This window comes from Orcinus orca, chromosome 3 (assembly GCF_937001465.1).
Source record: "Orcinus orca chromosome 3, mOrcOrc1.1, whole genome shotgun sequence".
NCBI lineage: Eukaryota > Metazoa > Chordata > Mammalia > Artiodactyla > Delphinidae > Orcinus > Orcinus orca.
Window position 1 is genome coordinate 6,681,515 of NC_064561.1, and position 15,619 is coordinate 6,697,133.

The following is a 15,619-nucleotide window of genomic DNA, read 5'->3' on the forward strand; positions in this document are numbered from 1 at the left end:
TCCATCATCCTTGGATACAGCTTTCTGTAAGCAGTAAACATGGAGAAATAAACTAAGGTCAAAAATTCCCACAACCTAGGGAAAGGAAAAAATAGGAAGTTAGGGTTTCATGGGGACGGAGTTTCCATTGGGGAAGATGAAAAAGTTCTGGAGGTGGGTGGTGGGAATGGTTGCCCAACAATGTGGATGTATTTCATGTCACTGAACTGGACACTTAAAAATGGGTAAATGGGGCTTCCCTGGTAGCACAGTGGTTAAGAATCTGCCTGCCAGTGCAGGGGACACAGGTTCGAGTCCTGGTCCGGGAAGGTCCCACATGCCACGGAGCATCTAAGCCTGTGCGCCACAACTACTGGAAGCACCACAATGAAGAGTAGCTCCCGCTCGCCGCAACTAGAGAAGGCCCGCCTGCAGCAACAAAGACCCAACGCAGACAAAAATAAATAAAAATAAAATTTAAAAAAAATGGGTAAATGGTTTAAATTTTATTTTATGTATTTTTTTTTGGCCACGCTGCACGGCATGAAGGATCTTAGTTCCCCAACCAGGGATCGAACCCCCAACCCCTGCAGTGTAAGCACGGAGTCTTAACCACTGGACCTCCAGGGAAGTCCCTAAACCCATGGTTTTAATTCTCCACATTCATCTACCCTCGCTGGGGCAGGGAGAGGAATGCAATGGCAGAAATGTATACAGGAGGCATCAATTGTGGGTATGATGCTTTATTTCTTAGGTTGGGTGGTGGGCACATGAGTGTTCATTATAAAGTTTCTCTCTATCTCTCCCTCTCTCTCTCTCCCCATATATTTATATGTATGTTGCATTTTAAGTGTTGCATATGTATGCATATTTTTATATATGCAACACTTAAAATGTAACACCTTTGTAGCACTTACCACATGGCAGACATTGTTCTAAGTATGTGATCTATTTTAACGACTTTAATCCTCACACAATCTGACGCTGTAGGTGCTATTATTCACCCCACTTTACAGCTCTGGAGACTGAGGTTCAGAGGGGTGAAGGTCACATCTGATATAGCAAAGGAGCTGAAACTTGGACCAGGTGGTTTGGCTCTAACCACTACACAACACTACCTCCATAAACCTTCCATATTTCATTCATCAGTTTTGCCACACTTGGAATGGATCCGAGAAGAAGGTGTGTCTCCGGGGTGGGGGGGCATGGGAAAGGGCATCAGGATATTCTGGGTGCTAGAAACAGTCTGCATCTTGTTTAGGGTGTGTAGACAATTGTCAAAACTCCTCCAACAGAACACTTAAGATCAGTGCATTTTATTGTACATATTGTGTGCCTGGATGAAAACAATTTCTAAGAAAGAAATAATACTCAATCTAGCAATTCCACTTTTGGAGATAGATCCAAAAGAATCAAAAGCAGGGTCTCAAAGAGGTACTTGCACTTTCATATTCATAGCAGCATTATTCACAGTAGCCAAGAGCTGGAAGCAACCCAAGTGTCCATCAGTGGATGACTGGATATACAAAATGTGGTCCATCCATCCAATGGAATATCATTCACCCTTAAAAAGGAAGGAAATTCTGATACATGCTATAACATGGGTGAACCTTGAGGATATGATGCTCAATGAAATAAGCCAGTCACAAAAAGACAAATACTGCATGATTCCACTCATGTGAGGTTCCTAGAGGAGTCAGATCCATAGAGACAGAAAGTAGAAGGTGGGTGCCAGGGGCTGAGGTGGGAGGGCATGGAGAGTTGTTTAATGAGTATAGAGTTTCGGTTTTGCAAGATGAAAAAGTTGTAGAGATCTGTTGCCCAGCAACGTGAATATACTTAACACTACTGAACTGTACACTTAAAAATGGTAGATGGTAGGGCTTCCCTGGTGGCGCAGTGGTTGAGAGTCCGCCTGCCGATGAAGGGGACATGGGTTCGTGCCCCTGCCCGGGAGGATCCCACATGCCGCGGAGCGGCTGGGCCCGTGAGCCATGGCCGCTGAGCCTGTGCGTCCGGAGCCTGTGCTCCACCACGGGAGAGGCCACAACAGTTAGAGGCCCGCGTACCGTAAAAAAAAAAAAAAAAAAAAAAAGGTAGATGGTAAATTTTATGTTATGCACTTTTTCACCACAAAAATAAAATAAAATAAGAAATTTACCAAGGGGGAAAAAGCGCGTATAAAGGAGATTAGACTAGCATCATGGAAAGACAGGACAACCTCTTGGTGTCAATCTGGGTCTTCCATCTGCTCAGCCACCCGTCTTCCCAGTGCTGCACTGTCACCTTCAGGGTCCAGGCCCGTCCTCTCGAAAGGAAGCTCTGGTGTCTGGGGCACTCAGCACAGGAGGCCACACGTCTGCCCTTGTGGGGTCAGGACCTCTTTGCATGGCCAGATGTGGATCGGTGCGGTTCTGCATGGGTCAGTGCCTCTGGGCCTGGCTGTGTGAGATGTCCCATGGCTCCCTCCCTCTCTCTCTGTATGAGCCACCGCTTCAGGGATACCTCCTCCAGGAAGCCTTCCTTGACTACTCTGTCTCAACGAACACCCCTCTAGTCCTCCTCCCTGCCTTATTTTTCTTCATAGCACCACCTGACATATCATACATGTATTTGCTTACTGTCTGTCAACCCCACTAGTGTTAACTCCACGAGGGCAGGGATCTTTGTTTTGTCCACAGCTGGGTACCCAAAGCCTAGAATAGTGCCTGGCACATGGTAGGTGCTTAACAAAGATTGGTTGATTGATTGAATGAATGTGTGGGCAGAGGGAGGGTTATCTCTGAACCACCCATGATGGAGTTTACCTGGGCCCACATCTGCGGCTTGTGTGTTGGTGGCATGTCTCTGTGTGGGGCTGTGTGTTCCTCTGTGTGCCTAGCATGTGCCAGGCCCCAGGATACAGTAGTTCTATGTGTGACAATGGGGATCTCCCTCCAGATGTGGCTCCATCTCTGAGGGTGGGTTTGTGAACACGGTTGTTTTCGCAGGGCAGCTCTAGGTGTATGTACAGACACAACCGGGTGTGTGCAACTTTCTGTGTGGCCTTTGTGTGTCAGTGTATCTGGATCTGGCTGAGGTGTAGGGGAGTGTGTGATGCGGGTCTGCCTGAGTCTGCTTGTGGGTCCAGGAAGTGACTTGCTGCTGTGGTAGCAGCGGGGGATGGAAGGAGGTGACAAGATGAGGGTCCGATTCCATGAGCCCTTGGTCTGCGTTTGTCATTGTTTGTATCTCCGACAATGTTGTGAGTGTGTATGTGTAACATCCCCTGCTCCACCCACCCCTTACAACCCGGTCTGAATCTGCAGCCGGGCCCCCACGCTGGCCGCCCTGCCCCACCCCCAGCTCTGGAGTAATTGCTCCTGAAGCACAAGCAGTGTGATTAATTATGGCTGCTGAATATGCAAATCAGCTGGGAATTTCCCAGCAGCCGCCAGGGTGCCGGTGATGATGCTGGGTAAATACACAGAGCTGAGCGTGCAAGGCCTAAAATTCCCTCCTTACACCTTTGTCAATTACCCTTTAATTTAGCAGGGCTGAATTTCTAATTCTTTAATGAGCTTTTACGTAATTAAAGAGTCATTACACTTTTTTTTTTTTTTTTTTTTTTGCGGTACGCAACCTCTCACTGTTGTGGCCTCTCCCGTTGCGGTGCACAGGCTCTGGACGCGCAGGCTCAGCGGCCATGGCTCACGGGCCCAGCCGCTCCGCGGCATGTGGGATCCTCGCGGACCGGGGCACGAACTCGTGTCCCCTGGATCGGCAGGCGGACTCTCAACCACTGCGCCACCAGGGAAGCCCACCATAAGCATTCTTGAGTTAAAGATGTTTGAGAGAGGAGCTAAAAGGAAGGCAGGCTCCGGTCTACATTTGGGTTGATAGACATCAACACAGGGTGAAGAAATCAGCAAAAGCAACACATCTGGAGAAGAGATGACCAGGAGAAACCCCACCCCCTCAAGAGCCCTCATTGGTGTTTGAGGGTTTCTGGGTTCTTCATTGTGTGTCGGATACTTCCTCAAGACTCTACATGGGGAGCTCCCTGGTGGCCTAATGGTTAGGATTCTGGGCTTTCACTGCTGTATGCTGTGGCCTGGGTTCAGTCCCTGGTCAGTGAACTGAGATCCCTCAAGCTACTCGGCCAAAAAAAAGACTCCACTTGGGGCTTCCCTCACATCCTTCAGGTCTCTGCTAAAACACCAGCTCCTCAGCAAAGCCTCTTCTGACCAACCTATTTCAAATAAGCCCCCGACTCCATCACTCTCCACGTAACTTGTTTGATTTTCCTTCACAACAATTAATACTACCTGAAGTCACATTACAGAGAGATTTGTGTATAATCTGTTTTCCTCAGAAGTAAGGTCCTGAGGGGCAGATACGGCATCTTTCTTCTATCTCCACATCTGGAGCAATGCCTAGTGCTTACTACACACTCAATAGAGCTAAACAAATGAATAAGTGAATAAAGGGATGAACTCATGGATTAACCTCTGGGCACCAATATTCTTCATAGAGTTAGCACTCTTAGTAACATTTATGGAATGAATAAAGGAATCTAGAGCAAGTATTCAGGTGGCCTTAGAGGGCTGCTGGCAGGAATAGCAGAGTAAGCTCTGGTTTTGGGTTTTTTTTTAATAAATGTATTTATTTATTTTTGGCTACATTGGGTCTTTGTTGCTGGGCATGGGCTTTCTCTAGTTGCGGTGAGCAGGGGTTACTCTTCGTTGCGGTGCATGGGCTTCTCATTGCGGTGTCTTCTCTTGTTGCGGAGCACGGGCTCTAGGCATGTGGGCTTCAGTAGTTGTGGCTTGCGGTCTTCAATAGTTGTGGCTCGCGGGCTCCAGAGTGCAGGCTCAGTAGTTGTGGCGCACGGGCTCAGTTGCTCCACGGCATGTGGGATCTTCCGGGACCAGGGCTCAAACCCATGTCCCCTGCGTTGTCAGGTGGATTCTTAACCACTGCACCACCAGGGAAGTCCCAAGCCCTGGGTTTGAGGGAAGCAATTCACTCCAACCTGCTACCTCTACCCACACAATCCCACCTGATCCAACTTAACTCACACCAGCCCTCCATCACTCCTAACTCAACAATGTCTACCAAGTGCTGAATGGATAAACAAAATGCAGTAAATTATTATTCAACAATAACAAGGAATGAAGTTCTGATGCATTCTGCAACATGAACTGTGACATTATTATGCTAAATGAAAGAAGCCAGACATAAAGGACCACATATTGTATGATTCCATTTATATGAAATGTGGAGAACAGGCAACAGAAAGATTAGTGGTTTCCTACCACCAAGAGGTTTGGAGGAGATGATGGGTGACTGCTCACGGATATGGGATTTCTTTCTGAGGGGACGAAAATGTTCCAAAGTGATTGTGGTTATGGTTGCACAAGTCTGTGAATACCCTAAAAACCATTTAATTATACACTTTAAATGGGTGAATTATATGGTATGTGAATTATATCTCAATAAATCTGTTTTTTAAAACCTTCAACCCAACATCTAACCCCAAATTCAAGTCACCCCAAACCCAACTCTCATCTTAACTGATCACATCTTAACTCACCACACTGGCAATCCCTACCCCATATTCATAGTAACCCTTACTTACCTCTACTCAGTTCATTCTACTTCTTAAATCAACCCTAATTCAATTCAACCCAATATCCAATTCCAAACCCTTAATGCAATCCACTCATCATTCCAACCCCCAATTCAACAGATCCCCAAACTGATTCAACACACTTCAAACCACCCTCCAACTCAACTTATCTTCAACCCACTTCAACATAATTTACCCTACCCTTAACCCCTAACCTCCAACTCACCACAAGGGTCAACTCATAATTCAATTCTCTTCACCCCCAACTCACTCCCTTGACCTGCCACCCAAACCTTTGACCCCTAGTCATTTTATCTCAAACCAAAACCACATTCCATGTCACCTCTTGATACATCCCCTCAACTCAGGCAGTGATTCCAAGACCAATCAAGGTCAACATGGAGCTCTGTCTACTTTCTTTTTTAAAGTTAAATGTCTTCCTAATAGGTTCACAATTTTTCCCAGCTTTATTGAGATATAATAGACATATGACATTGTAGATGTTTAAAGTGTATATAACATGTTGATTTGATACACTTATATATGGCAAAAAGATTACCACCATAGCATTAGCTAACACCTCCCTCACGTCACATATTTACCATTTCTTTTTTTGTCCTGAGAACATTTAAGATCTGCTCTCTTAGAGATCTGACTATTTTTTCAACTTTTCCTCTAGCAGCCTAAGTTAATAAACAGGCCCATCACTTCCAGTGAATCCCATTATAATTAGGTTCCCCGACCCCCAAAGCTACCTCTACCAAAAGACTCAATTATTAAGACAGGTGGTGGCAGATTCCTTGGGTGAGACAAGAGCCTGACCCTAAGAGAGATATGGCCAGCGTCAGATGAAAGGCAGACAGGGACACAGTTCACTGGTTTATTCTCAGACTTGAGATGCCAATTATGCCCTATGGCCTGGGGCAGGGTGGGGGGCGGACTTGGGGATCATGCTAGAATCTCTCTCATCATATCCCAGCCCTCCCTAAGGAAGAAGCAGATTAAATATACAACAGAGGGGGTTTTCCCTTTTAATACAGACCCAGGTATAAATAGGGCAGCACCATTAGGATCCTGATTTACCCCCTACCATCCTGGTCCCCAAACCATCTGGCATGGCAAGGTGCATTTGGGGAGATATGGGGGGAAGCAGTATTCAGAGCTAGCGGGGCTGAGGCAGCAGAAAGAACACACAGCTCAGCCCGGGGAAATCCCACTTCCCTCCGTCGTCTGACTTCAGTCCATTCACTGTGAACCCACCTGAAAATAGGAATGAGTGAAGAGGTCCCAGCCTGGGATCAGGAGACATCCAGTGCTTAACTATGCGGAAGGTAGCACCAAAGGGTGTTGAGAGCACTGACTGAGGGGTGCGAGGCAGGCATGGGGGGCATTCATCAGCTCTGGGTTAGAAGTTCATTGCATGGGGGTCAGGGGAGGGAGTTGAGCATCGGGTGAGCATGAAGGGGAGACAGAGCCAGACTACAGTTATGCCAGCCGGGGTGAAGTGCAGGGAAATGGGACTCATAGGCCAGGGGAGTCCAGCCTCCAGACCCCCGGAATGGAGAAGGAATACTGTTTGACGGTGATGAGCAGACTGTCTCCTGGCTCCACAGTCCCAGGAGACGATAAATGTGATGGCTTCAAAGCCTCAGCACCAAATGTGCCCCATCTGGGGCTCCCTCATTTTCCCTCCCACCCGTGAAGCTCTCAGCTGCTAAAGCAGACGGGGCCCAGTTCAAACCCAAATTTCTGGTTCGTCTGGCCAAAGTCAGCAGACGCCACATCCCATAAGGGCAGAAATCCCACTCGGGAAGAGCTGAACTGGAAGAGGGTCTTCGTCTGTCCCTTCCGGAGCTGACCGTGGGAAGACACGGATGCTGAGTCAGGGGGAGGGTAGCCACAGCCTCCCGCCCTGCTCTGGCCAGCCCCTCACCCCTCCCTTACCCTGCAGCCGTCGTAGGGGACAGTGATGGTGGCTGCTGCCGTCTGGTTGAAGGACAGCTCCTCCCCGTTGGTCCCAAGGAAACTGACAGAGCGGCCATGGTCTCCTGCAGCTTCGTCCAGCCAGGCAGCCGAGTTCTGGCAGGAGTATGTGAAGCTCTGGCGGGCTGTGGCACTCAGCAACTTCAGGAAGGTCAACTGCACCACACTCACCGGGGCCCCATCAGCATCCACGTAGGAGAACTGGAGGTGGGACCAAGAAGAGGTGAGGGTGCTCCCTTCGCCTCTACTCCTTCTGAAGTACCCACCTCCCAGGATCTCCACCCACCGCAGACCTGCCCGCCCTGCCACGTCCTCATCTTTCTCAGCCCCACCAGCCATCCGGCCGTCCGTGGTTCTCTTGCAAGCCCCTAGGCACGTGTGCTATCGAGCCCTTGAAAGGCAGCCGGTGAGACTGAGAAAGTTTTCAAAACTTTATTTCAATGTTAATTTTTTTCTGTTGGCACTCATTTTTAAAAAATGGAAGTATAAGGGCTTCCCTGGTGGCGCAGTGGTTGAGAGTCCGCCTGCCGATGCAGGGGACACGGGTTCGTGCCCCGGTCCAGGAGGATCCCACATGCCGCGGAGCGGCTGGGCCCGTGAGCCATGGCCGCTGAGCCTGCGCGTCCAGAGCCTGTGCTCCTCAACGAGAGAGGCCACAACAGTGAGAGGCCCGCATACCGCAAAAAAAAAAAAAAATTGAAGTATAGTTGATTTACGATGTCGTGTTATTTTCAGATTTACAGTGAAAAGTTTTAGTTATTTGTGTATGTGTGTGTATATATATATATATACACACATATACTCATATATATATTATTTTTCAGATTCTTTTCCATTATAGGTTATTACAAGGTATTGAATATACAGTTCCCTGTGCTATACAGTAGGTCCTCATTGCTCATCTATTTTATATATAGTAGTGTGTATCTGTTAATCTCAAACGCCTAATTTATCCCTCCCTCCCCTTTCCCCTTTGGTAACTGTAAGTTTGTTTTCTATGTCTGTGAGTCTATTTCTGTTTTGTAAATAAGTTCATTTGTATCATTTTTTTAGATTCCACCTGTAAGTGATATCATGTATTTGTCTTTCTCTGTCTGACCTACTACACTTAGTATGCTAATCTCTAGGTCCATCCATTTAAATTTTAATTTTTTATTTAATTCTTTAATTTAAAACTTGTAACGTTAATTTATAACTAATAACTGAGCTTCAATCCATTTATCAGAAAACTGAGGTTTGGAACAACTTGAGGATGTGAATGTACTTTTTCAACTGCAGGTTTTATGCAATCTAAGTACTTCCAAGGGAAGTTAGTGTCCAAATTACGATGTGCTATAAATATAAAATATGCACCAGACTCTGAAGAACTCAGAGGGGGAAAGTTTAAAATGCCTCACTAATCTTTATATTGATATGACAATATTTTGGATATATTGGGTTACATAAAATATATTATTAACTTGAGATAACTGGCTTGGTAACGCGTCCTGTCTTCCTTCTCTTCCCTGTACCCTTTCATGTTCCACAATTGATGTTTTCTGGAATCACGTCCCAGATAAGCCCCTTGCAATTGAGTCTTTGCCTCAGGGTCTCTTTCAGGGGAACCCAAACCAAGATACCCCCTGACATTATATTATAGCTTTGTTTCCTTGGTTATGGTCTGTCTGCTTCCTTGGTCCTATTCCCAGTAGAATATCAACTTCATGAAGTTAGGAACTTTTCTTTGCTGCTATGTTCCCAATGTTTAGCATACACATATATGTTACATAAACAAATCCCAAATGAACCCAAGATTCCACTCCATCCCGTAAACCTGACCTTCTTCCCATTTACATATCTCAGAACCTCACTAGACATCAGTCCCTCAAACCAGGAACCTGGGTGTCATCCCTATCTCTTCCCTCCCCTCCATCTCATCAATTACTCATCTCATCAATTACTCACCTGATAGGTCCTATTCACGTGCCATCTCATCAGTTACTAGGTCCTACTGACTTGTCATCCCATCAATTACTAGGTCGTACTGACTTCCCCTCTTAGAGGTTGTTCTAAGCCATGCCCTCCTCTCCATCCCCATAGCACCAGCTCCAGCCTGGTCCCTTCCTTGCTCTCTTGGACCAACACATCAGTCTTCTGGGTCTCCCAGCCTCCAAGTTCCCCATCACCACCACCACCAGCTCAGAGGCATTTTTCTATCACAGAGATTTAATCTCGGTGCCTCCCTCACTTAAAAACATTCCATGGCTCCCTACTGCTCATAGATCTTTCTGAGGAAGTGGGCCTAGCTCACACCCACCTCCCCAGCCTCTTCTCCTACCACATTCCCCCTCACACTCTCTAGAGCAGAGCAAGTCACCTTTTCTTTAAATTTACCAGGCCCTCTCTTGACTCTGAGCCTTCATATATCCTGTTCCATCTGCCTGGAACACTATTCCTTGTCCTCCCAAACTTGCAACCCAACTTATTCCTTAGACCTCAGCTGAGCTGTGACTTCTACCAGGAAGCCTTCAGGTCCTTCCAGCACTGCCTCTGGATCGCCACCATGACCTGTGCTTTGCCCTATCATACATCTGATGCTGTGATCATCAAGAGGCAAAGCGAGTCTATCCTTTTCATCTCACCTCCTCCAATTCCCATGCTGGTTCCCACCAATTTTTATACCATCCCCACCTCGGCCTCCAGGGCAACTCACCTTCTTCCCTCGACGGAATGTGCTATACCAGCTTCCCAGCTTTTCTCTGGACCAGGAGGCCAGTTTCACCTGGGGAGTGGAGGGGACGGTGTAGCAGGTGCCCCAGGGGGCCACCATGTCCTTTCTGCATTTACCTCCCCACAATGAAAGCTACTGACTGTAGATATCAGGGACTCTCAGTCTGTTCTCTGACTGTTGGATTGGACTTGGCTGGTACACAGGACAGACCCAAGAGGCTGGGTGTTCCCGCCTTCTGAGGCAGCCTCCACCAATGATTGATGAGAGCTGGTGGATAAATGCCCCGGCTCCCTCTCCCCGAGGTGGGGGACAGCTCCCAGGAGCCTACCCTACACTGTCTCCTGGAAGTCCCCAGTGGAACTGAGCCTTGGGTGTCCAACGGTGATGTTTTAACAGCACACCCCTTATTGGCTGCCTCCCCTGGCCCCTCTCACTTACCCCTCCTGGGATCACCTCCTAAATAAATGACTTGCCCTTGTCAAACCCTCATCTCAGGGTCTGTGTCTGGGGAACCCAAACCAAGAATGTTCCTCACTCCCTGCCCCAGCCTCTCTCTGGGCAGAAGGAAGATGAGCTAGTGAGAGATCAGGCCTCAGGTGTCAGCAACTGTTTAGAGATCAAGCCCTGACCTCAAGCCCCCATAAATTGGGTGGGGGTGAGCTCGTCTAAATTTGCATCCACTAGGGTATCTGAGTTCCCACTAAACCAGGGCTCTGACCAGTGAAAAATGAGAATAAATAAGAAGGACATTATTGGGCACTTTTGCAGGCCCTGAGCTTACAACGTGTTTTACCTGCAGTGGAGGTATTAACACAGCGACGCACATAGTCAGTGTTCATTCAGTGTCCCCTGATATGTTCATTGGCGCCTCAATGGCACAACCACCCTATGAGGTAGATGCTTTCTTGAACCCCACTTTACAGATGAAAAAACTGAGGTGACAGATCTGGATTCCAGTCTGAGCAGTCCAGGGTCCAGAAGCTCACTGCACACCCACTGCCCTCTATAGCCAAGCCTGGGGCTTGGTGTCAGAGGCTGTTAGGCTCAGGGCTCCCTGATGGAGAACCCCAGGATTTCTGGGGAACCAGGTGGAGGGCAGTGAGCCCATGGGGCCTATAAGACAGCAGGTTAGGAGGCACAATAGAGCATGGTTAAGGGCTGGGACAAGAGCCAGACTGTCGTGGGTAATCTTGTCCCTCTCTGTGCCTCAGTTTCCCTGTCTGGGGGATGATAACAGAATTTTATTTTTTTAATTGAAGTATAGTTGATTTACAATGTTGTGTTAGTTTCAGGTTACAGAAAAGTGATTCAGTTATACATACATACATATCTATTTTTTTCAGATTCTTTCTCCTTATAGGTTATTACAAAATATTGAGTATAGTTCCCTGTGCTACACAGTAGGTTCTTGTTGGTTACCTATTTTAGGGATGGTAACAGAATGGCCACATTGGTGGTTGTTAATGCAGCCAAGCGCTTAGGGCTGGCACACATACCTGCTATCTCAAGGTTCTCCATCATTATTGATTTCTTTACTAGATTTTCTTATCTGTCTTTCCCCATAGAAAATGAGCTCCATAAAAGCAAAGCAGTTTTGTTTTTTTTTTGGATTCTCTGCTGTAACCCCAGCATTTCAAGGAGTTGGCAATACAGTAGGTGCTCAATAGATGTTAGTTGAAGGAAAAATAAAGTCCCAGTCAACGCCTGGTGTGTGTGTGTGTGTGGACAGGGTATGAATGAAATGGTTTCCAGAGTCTGGTCCCTCCTTCCACCACCACCGCCTCCCACTTCACCCCCAGAGGTACTCACGGTCTCAAACTTCTTGTCTGGGTAAAGGCAGGTCTCTCCTCCCGCCGTGAAGTTGCAGAAAACCCTGAGCGCATCCCGCGCGCAGCCCTGATTGGGGTCAATCCAGTATTCCCCTGCCGCAGAGCCAGGTAGGGCGGATGAGCCGGGCGGACCCCGAGGCTCCCCGCCCACCGGGGGAGAGACGGAACCTCACCGTCGGGCAAATGCGGGTGGTTGCGGTGCAACTCGCTGCACACGAGGCCCGGGTTCTCAGCCGTGCCCGGAGGGCGTCGCAGCTGCTCCAGTTCGAAGCTCAGCGACGTGATCGAGGCCAGCACCTCCTCCAGGCCGCCCTCCGGGACTCCCGGGCTCGGGACCGAGCGCCGGCGCCGGCGCAGCCCGTGCAGCTGCGCAGATGGACCCTGGGTGGAGGTGGGGATGGAGGAGAGGAGGAGATCAGAGACGCAGGAGGAAGAGACAGGGAGAGAGAGGGGCAGAAATGAAAGACGTGGGGGGCAGAAAGACACAGGGGTAGGGGGAGAGGAGAAAGGGGAGGGAGAGATAGAGACAGGGACAAGGGGAGATAGACAGTCAGAAACAGAGACACGGGAAGGAGAGAGACAGAAGGGCTCAGAGATGGGGAGAGGCCGAAGTGGAGAGAGGATAAAAAGAGACAGAACCACAAAGTCAGGCAAAGGAGAGAGAGAGAGACAAGGACAGAGAGAGACAGAGAGAGGGTGCGCCCGGAAGAGAGAAACAAAGATAAAATAGTGAAACAAGTGTTTGAGATAGAGACAGAGAAAGGCCAGGAGAGATGGACATACGAGATACTGTCAGAGCCCCCATGGATGTCCCCCCCAACGCCCTACACACAGCCCAGATCCTCCTTCAGCTTTTGGGCCCACCTCCCACCCCACCTGCACCCCCTGAACACCTGGTGTTCCGCCCAGTTCTGGGCACTGAGGGACCCAAGGGGGACACACTCCGACATACTCCCTGGGTAACTCACCTGGGGGCCGGGGGGACCTGGGGGTCCAGTGTCTCCGCGGGGACCTTGGGATCCCTGTAGGGAGAAGTCATTTGGGTGTGAACTCTGTCTACGGAGACCGCTGCCTGCCAACACACACACACACACACACACACACACACACACACACACACACACAGCACTGGGGGTAAGGACATGCAATTTTCATGTCTGCACATTTTCAAACTGCACATTTTCTTTCTATATGTGAACACCTCTGAAGTCATCATCTGTGACAAGTCATAGTTTACTTGGTAGAACTGTTTTCTTCCAAAGCAGTTTATAAAATAATGGCTCATCTTACAATGGATGGCATCTTAGATTTGACAAAATACAATGGTAGGTAAGGTAGATAGCTAGTGGGAAGCAGCCGCATGGCACAGGGATATTGGCTCGGTGCTTTGTGACCGCCTGGAGGGGTGGGATAGGGAGGGTGGGAGGGAGGGAGACGCAAGAGGGAAGACATATGGGAACATATGTGTATGTATAACTGATTCACTTTGTTATAAAGCAGAAACTAACACACCATTGTAAAGCAATTATACCCCAATAAAGATGTTAAAAAAAAATACAATGGTAGGTGTTGAAGAAATACTTGTTGAATGCCTGACTGACTGAATAAATAAATGAATGAATGCAAAGGCCCTGAGCGTTCTAGCGCAGTTGAAGGGGGCTGGGATGTGGGAGCCCAAGGGAACAGTGAGTACTCACCAGGGACCCCTTTGAACCTTTCTGTCCTGGAGGACCCTGTGGGGTAGAGACAGGGAGAGCCGGAGTCCTGGCTGGCCCAACAAGGTGACCCCACCCCACAAATCCCTCATACTCACCACCACACCTCGGGGTCCAGGGTGGCCCAGAGAGCCGATGGGACCAGGGGAACCCTGGAGAAAGGACATCAGAGTCATCATTGATAGGGTTCATCCCTATGGTCCAGACACATCCCCCAGACAGGCTTCCAGTTCCCTCCAAAGAAGACCCCAAACCCCAGATGCAGACTTCAACCTTCAAGTCCCCAGAGAGAGCCCCCCATTTTCTCCAGACACAACCCCTATCATTCTAGACCCAGGCTTCCCAAATCCCCATACCCACAGTCTCCAAACAAGCCCCACTTCTGCCTTCCCACCACCCTCTGAACACAATCTTCCCACTCGGGGCAGGACACATACTCACAGGTTCTCCCTGGAGGCCAGGGGGGCCTTGCACTCCTGGCAAACCCTGATCCCCTTTCTCACCAGCCTCCCCAGGGGGGCCAACGAGACCAATTAATCCGATGTGGCCCTGGAGGATAAAAGAGGCACATGTTGGGGAAGAAGTGTGGGCGGGGGATTGGGAGATTGTTCTCCTAGAGCCTTGGAGTAGTAGAGGAGACTCCAGTCTCCTAGCCCTCTGGCTACAGAGGGAGGTAAGGGTGGAGGAGAGGGGGGTTAAGTGGGGGAGGAGAATAATGGAAGGAGGTATCCTTACCTTTTCCCCCTTGAGGCCAGCATCTCCCTTCAGCCCTGGGAGGCCAGAGGGCCCCTGGAAGAAGAGTTAGGGTCAGCTGGTGAGTCTCAGACAGAAAGCCTCAAGGTCCATGTGAGTGATTGGGGGATGGTCAAATGGGAACTTACCCAGGTTTCAAACAGAATTACCAGGGAAGTGGTCATGGGGATGATGGTCAAGAAAGAGGAGGGATGATGAGAGATGAATGAAGGGGTTTGTTGGAGCACGGCCAACTTGGATGGTCCGTGGTCAACCTCAATGTAGATGGTCAGTGTAGGCTATTAAGATAGGTGGTCTGTTTGGTCAATGTAGACCATCAAGACGGAGGGTCAGTGTGGACGGTCAGTGTAGACCATCAAGATAGAGGGTCAGTGTGTAGTCAGTGTAGACCATCAAGACGGAGGGTCAGTGTGGACGGTCAGTGTAGACCATTGAGATGAGTGATCAGAAGAGATGCTTAGTATAGACGGTCAGGGTTGACCATCAGATGGCTAGTCAATGAGTGGTCAGTCTGCAGCGTCAGCACCCATGGTTACTAGATGCTCACTGGATGGCCAGTGTGGTTCCCAGTGCTGGGACCTTGGGGACGAAGAAGTCGCTTACCAGGGGGCCAGGAGGGCCCAACTGTCCAGGAGGTCCCAGCAGGCCTGCTTCACCCTAGGGCAAAGCAGAACATGGGGGGCTGAACTCTGTCAGAACTCAGTGTGGATGTCCCGCTGCCCACCAGGGTCGGCTCCTTCTAACTATGGTGAGAAATTACAAGATGGGAGCGCATAAGGAAGGCAGGATCCCCCCCGCCGCCCTGTCCCTGTTCCCACCCCACTCACCACAGGGCCGGGGATCCCTCGAAGACCCTCAGGCCCGACACGCCCAGGGGGCCCTCGAGTCCCCACTGGGCCTGTCCTCCCTGGGGGCCCGTCAGGACCTGGTTCCCCCTGAAAAGCACAGGGGCAAGGGAGGGGGCAGAGAGAGTCAGGGGGTGGCTGCCTCCCGACCCGCCAGCCAAGAACCAGCAGGGAGGGGTCGGAACTGGAGCACC

The 15,619-nt window shown here is 49.3% G+C and overlaps 1 protein-coding gene across 7 annotated transcripts in view; it reads right to left on the minus strand.

Annotated features, from left to right (window-relative positions):
* Positions 1-4,625: 4,625 nt before the first annotated feature.
* Positions 4,626-15,619, minus strand: part of COL5A3 (collagen type V alpha 3 chain) — a 40,268-nt gene continuing 29,274 nt past the window's right edge. For 6 of the 7 annotated variants that reach the window (XM_049708553.1, XM_004277338.3, XM_033401040.2 and 3 more), the window contains 12 exons: positions 15,408-15,515; positions 15,184-15,237; positions 14,563-14,616; positions 14,269-14,376; positions 13,926-13,979; positions 13,810-13,845; positions 13,081-13,134; positions 12,286-12,493; positions 12,093-12,205; positions 10,266-10,334; positions 7,535-7,774; positions 6,457-7,444 (listed from right to left, as the gene is read on the minus strand). In XM_049708553.1, coding sequence (XP_049564510.1) covers positions 7,298-7,444; positions 7,535-7,774; positions 10,266-10,334; positions 12,093-12,205; positions 12,286-12,493; positions 13,081-13,134; positions 13,810-13,845; positions 13,926-13,979; positions 14,269-14,376; positions 14,563-14,616; positions 15,184-15,237; positions 15,408-15,515 — 1,245 coding nt within the window. In that variant the 3' untranslated portion in view covers positions 6,457-7,297. Of the gene's footprint in view, positions 5,394-6,456; positions 7,445-7,534; positions 7,775-10,265; positions 10,335-12,092; positions 12,206-12,285; positions 12,494-13,080; positions 13,135-13,809; positions 13,846-13,925; positions 13,980-14,268; positions 14,377-14,562; positions 14,617-15,183; positions 15,238-15,407; positions 15,516-15,619 lie in introns of those variants that run through there. The other variant, XR_007476768.1, reaches the window with a different exon arrangement.